The sequence below is a fragment of the Phaethon lepturus genome, unplaced genomic scaffold (assembly GCF_000687285.1).
Source record: "Phaethon lepturus isolate BGI_N335 unplaced genomic scaffold, ASM68728v1 scaffold1045, whole genome shotgun sequence".
Taxonomy (NCBI): Eukaryota; Metazoa; Chordata; class Aves; order Phaethontiformes; family Phaethontidae; genus Phaethon; species Phaethon lepturus.
In genome coordinates, this window is record NW_010540958.1 from 34,341 (window position 1) to 40,052 (window position 5,712).

The window sequence follows — 5,712 nt, forward strand, 5'->3', positions numbered from 1 at the left end:
GTCACTTCAAAGAAGTACAAAACGGCCTGACTGCTATAAATCTGAGAGAAGAATACAAATAAAAATCACCTTCAGGATGCTGAAATCCATTCTTATTTCACAAAGATACAGGATTCATTACAGATAAAATGTGCTTCATTTGGCTTCTCTTACACAAAAGCAGCCTGGTGATGCTCACATCAACCAGGCTGTAAGCTAAAACTTTTACAAATCCTTGTGCAGCTCATTAATTTCTATCATATACAATTCTGTTACTTTCACTTAACAGATGATGTACATTTAAAAAGTTTCTAAGCTCATGTACAAGATAAATACTGCTATTTATTTTGTTCTAGATCTCTTAGGACAAGTAAAAAAAGCACAGAAAGACACGTAAAAATGCAATACCTGAAATACCAAGCACAACTTATGACGAGACAGTTTGTTCTGGATGACAGAAAAAAGCTTTGCCAGTGGTTTGAGAAAGACTGTAGGGTTTGAGCAATGCCTCAGCAAGTTCTGCACTGTCTCCAGAATGTCAATCTCTGTACCCTGAAAGACAGTATTGACAGCTGTCAATAAATACTGAAATCTCATGAGATTATTTCATTTCTTTGGGAAATATTTCAAGACACAAAGTGAACTTAACCATTTTGCTGTATTTTAATTCAGATCACAGATACTGAATGAGAACAAAGAATTAGAAGGACACACTCAATGCAATCATCAAATCTCTCAGAAGCACTTGCAACCTTTTGATCAGACACATGCACAGTGTTAGAGAAGAGTGCCATCACGATGAAGACTTCTTTTTTGTGTCTTTCCTCAAATGACTCAAAGGTCAGGAGAACTAATAGACCTTTAAAAAGTAGTCTTTCTTTAACCTGTGAAACGAACATTAACCGCACCATATACCTGTATAATCTCCCTGAACGGAAATCCTATACGGTCCCCTAATGATTCACAGGTTTAAAACCCAAGAAACCTCCATGAACAATTACATGACCACTTGCAAATCAGAAGCTACAGGTTGCTGTCTAGCAGTTATTTCTGCAAACCTAAAATCTGTTATTGAGCAACTGTACGTCTTTTAAGAAAAACAAGACCCAAGCCTTGATCCAAGGATTCAGGCAATCAAGATGAATAATGAATAGATTCATGCACTCTAGATGGGACTGTGTTTCTGAAAACAAGGTTTGGCAGCAAGGGAAATCCAGTCAAAACAGTCTACCAATATCCTCAATGCTTGATTTATTTAACAGTTTACAAAAGCCTAAGCCATGGAGAGCTCTGCTTCCTTCAAGGTATTTTAGGGAAATTTCAGTTCTGAGACACACTTCTGTACCCACAGATGGATTCCTTAAGAGTGGAAGGAGAACAGAATAAAAGCAGGAGATATGGGAGCATGTTAATAGTACTGTATAACCTTTAAATGTCTCTTCCAACCCTAATTATTCTATGATTCTATAAAGTTTGCCTTTCATCCTGCAAGAGGCAAATGTAGCGCTGCCCATTACACAGCACGTACTATATACTCAACTGTATGTATTCATACTGTTGTCCAGATGTTGTGGCTTTGGATTTGGGGTGCATAAAATTCGCAGCGGAGAGTGTTTATTTCAAACACTGCAAGGAATTTGGTGGATCGACTGCAGTGGCAAAGGAGGCAGACCGCATAAACACTTCTGCAGACCTTCTCCATGAAAAGTGGGAACAGAGTCAGCCTGGGCACTGGCATCCCTGCAAAGTATCCAGTGACTTGTACACATCAACACGCAATGGCACAGTGCTCTGAGCAGACTACAAACACGTCAAGACTTGATTTCAGGCTAATCATGAGAAATGGTAAGTAATCAATAAAACTTCAACTGCATCTTACCAAATATATTTTATTAAAAGAAAAACATATGTTTAACAGGAGGGGGAAATAATTTCTACCCACCTGCTCCATGTTACTCTGATAAAGGAAAGGGAGGAGAAGGCTCACAAGCACTGAATTCTGACTCTTTTCTTGTATAAATTTGCTGATCCTGCACAAGGAGACAAGGTAATTTACTATTTTATATCAATCCCATCACCAGTATAGAGCAAAGAACAACTCAGTCAGCACTAGTACCATACCACAGGGCTTTGTCAGCCCATCCAGGCTAATAGAGTGTACCCACCAAAACCGTGGTATCAGCCCAAGTATCCAGTTTCACATGACCGCAGGAATTTCTGTACCTTTTCCTACCCTCAAGAGGCATTGGTTTTGAGTATCAGCAACAGAAACAGCTAGAATCAATTTCTGAAAACTTTTCACCTCAGTCACCACCAACTTGCAAGGTCAATGACAGATCCAGGTATTTTCAATTGTTCTAAATTTAAATAGTTTGAGACTTAATGTTTTTTTAATTTGGAAGCTATGACAAAAAGCCTTTCTTCCTCCCTCTTTCCAACGTTTTAACTGTTTCGAGCTCTAAAGAATCACTTACTTGGAAAGTATACTCAGTTCTTTGCTGACTTGAGCTCTATACTTCTTCTTTTTCACCTTCTCCACGTTTAACATTGTTTTGCTGAAGTACTGAAGTATGGCAGGAACATGAGGCAGAACCAAGCGGCAACCTAGGCTGAGGGTCTCTGTAATGGATAAAACAGTTAGCAACATCCAACTCTCGGCTGCAAGCAACAGAAGGGAGACCCAACCCTACACAAACAAAGGGGGAAACACACACAAAGATTTCATCAGCGGGAGAAAAAAATCAATGGAAGCTATGCATGTGCAGGGCAGCTGGCTGCTAGGAACATGCACCAGCACTTGCTGAGACCAAGTCTAATGCATCTGAGCCCGGACAGATGCATTAGACAAGAAAGCACACACAAAGAATAAAAGCTCTCCTCACAGATTTCAGCAACAGCTGCAGTAACCGTGGGATTATCAAAAGGTACCAAGGAAGTTCCTCAAGGTAGTAACCATGTCCTAAAATGGCTGGAGCATTTATAGATGTAGTTTTCTTTATTCTATCACTGACCTCTTGTGCAAACCAAAGCTGCCATAACAAGGGCACAGCCATAATTGCTCTCCTTTCCACTACCTTTGAGTGTTACAGGGGAAAGACAGCTCCACAGCATCAAACACAGCAGACCACCCTTCCTGTCTACTACCACTCAAAAATAAAAGGAATCAGTGGCAAGTCTTTCTTGTCAGGGAGCACAGACTGAACATCAAACTGATACATGACCATGCACATACAAGGAGCGGGTCTTTATATAAAACTCGGTGTTAGGCTCAGAGTCAAGTCAGCAATGCAGTTCTTGAAGCTATATTAGTCAAAGCTTCACAGACAAAACAGGTCTGTGAAAAGACAACACAAACATTTTCCTTCTTCATAAGGAATTTCACCATGCTCAGGACCGTGACACTCAAATGTGGATTTCACTAGTCATTAGACAAGCGGGACTTGACAGCTCTTGAGCATGCCAAGACAAATTTGTACATTGATGTTTCCATCTCCACTGAGAGGTCTTGTTCCCCAGTACTCTCAGAGTGTGCAAAGACAACCTCGTCATAATCTAACACCTCCATCCAAGGCATCCAATGGGCCTCTCACGACTCTTACGCAGGCATACCTTCTGTCACGTCTCCAGTGACCATGACAACACAGTCAGTCACACTCAAACTGGAAACCTGCTCTGTGGGTTCAAAATCGGGGCTGTTGAGAAGGCTATCAGCTATGTCCATCACAAGACTGGATGTGGCCTCAGACAGGTTCTTGGTTGACAGCACAGCAAACACATTTGACAGTATATCACACTCTGGGTGATCTGGCTGCTGCTTGGCCAGCAAGGGGAAATACCTGAGAGAAAGATAATAAATAAGGTTGGGTGATAATTTCAGTTCAGAACTTCATAACTCTTTTGTGTAAAAAGTCACACAAAAGATAATGACATCTTCTACTTCAAACAAGGCAAAAGTGCAAAAAAAAATTACAGAATGACAGTATCGTGGAAAATAGAATGAATGGAGGTTGAGAGGTCAAGTCCCTTTTCTTGCTTCAAGATAGCATGATCTAAATCTAACCCTTTCTCCACCAATGTTTGTCCAAGTTTCCCCTAAGTCTGCTCCTAACCTAATGATTCAGTACCATTTTTACACAAGTTTGTATATAAGCTCTTCATGCCTACAAATGATGTGTCTTAAAACAGATACCGGATCATTTAGCAAAGAAAAGCAGTGAGTCTGTGGAAGAGGCAAAAAATCACTCAAGGAAGCTGAGTTGGAACTTCTCACAGTGTCTGCATTAAAAAAAGCTCTCTCAGAACTTTCAGTATTAGAATCTCAGTGTCAGATTCTGTGCTGAACCTACCCACATCCTTCAAAAAATAGAAAGAAATCGGGAATCAAAAAACGTGAATGAAATTATATATTGTAAAACTGACTTCCCACCTCCCAAGACTAAGAAGTCATTGGTCAAGACACGGACATATTCTAAGAAGTCAGCCCTCCTCCTCACCTGTCAGCGGGGTTTGGGCTACATATGTGCTTAGTTGTTAATAAATGGGAAAACCAGACCACTAAAAAGAGAGTACTTGCATAAACTGGAAAGCTTCTCAACTGCATCTGGACTGCTATCACAAGAATAACAGTCTAACGGAAAAAGAAAATATGGGTTTTGACACAATTATTCATAACCTCTTAGTGTGCTCTTTCTTCCTTGAATTTTGTGTAGTCAGGAGAAATACTTATGCTTACACTTACCTGGGATTCTTACTCCAGGTGTGAATGAGTTTGAGCAGAAAAGTTGGAGAATACTGACTCTCTGAAGCCAATCTGCAGACCTAAAGGAGATAAAAATCAGATACCAATGTAACACAAGCAGGTAAAGCCACTTAAAAACCTCATCTCCAACAAAGACCTCACTACAATCTATACTTTTTTTTTTAAAGTAATTTCATCATTTTTCCAGCTTCTTCCAGTATTTGTGGAATCACTCTAAGATTATATTATTCCTATTTATACACTATTCCAGCTACAATTTTTGCCCTCCCCTTGAAACTGGCTCCCCATGGATCCTCACATTTGTCACAGAGATCTAGCATCCTCTCCCCCACGTGCCCATGAGAACTCAAGTGCAACACCCAAGACTCACTCCTCCCACACTTCCTGTGCCCTGGCCACAGCACCTGCCATCCCAGCATCTCCTCTATATCTCCATGGTCTCACTGCTATAAAAGCACCCTCTCTGCTCAGGCACTGCACCACAGCCCAGGAATAGGATCTCCTAACAAGGATCTGTGTCCAAACCAATCCTACCTAAGAGTTGTCCAGCCTAAGCCTGACACAGTAGCTGCTCCTCCTTCACATGACTGGACACAGGCAAAAGAGACCCAGTGCACAGGCCTCTGCCACTCCACAACCCAACAGGCTACACGCAAGTCACACAGCTGGGTTTCCACCCTGACCACAGCTGGACTGTCAGCAGGGCACCGCTACTGAACACACGGGCAGGGGAGGCTCCTATGCATTTGCGGGCAATAGCCAGGATGGTGCATGTGAGGTTTGGACTAGCTCAGTCTGGCCTTAAGACCTGAGCATAACAGAAAAGGTGGCAGGTCTGACCATCATAGCCAGGGTCTTCGAAAGCTTCTTCTCATGCCCCCAATGGCTGGTAATGTTATTGCTCTGCATAAAACAAGAGTTTTTCTGAATGATGTACAATGAAGAGTAAACCGTTAACTCAATCCTGCAGGAAT

The 5,712-nt window shown here is 41.5% G+C and overlaps 1 protein-coding gene across 1 annotated transcript in view; it reads right to left on the reverse strand.

The window, feature by feature from the left end:
• Positions 1-5,712, reverse strand: part of UTP20 (UTP20, small subunit (SSU) processome component, homolog (yeast)) — a gene marked incomplete at its 5' end in the record, with an annotated part of 64,726 nt that overhangs the window by 26,820 nt on the left and 32,194 nt on the right. The window contains 5 exons of the mRNA XM_010287570.1: positions 388-531; positions 1,922-2,009; positions 2,454-2,598; positions 3,589-3,815; positions 4,718-4,797. Of these exons, the coding sequence (XP_010285872.1) occupies positions 388-531; positions 1,922-2,009; positions 2,454-2,598; positions 3,589-3,815; positions 4,718-4,797 (684 nt within the window). The remainder of the gene's footprint in view (positions 1-387; positions 532-1,921; positions 2,010-2,453; positions 2,599-3,588; positions 3,816-4,717; positions 4,798-5,712) is intronic.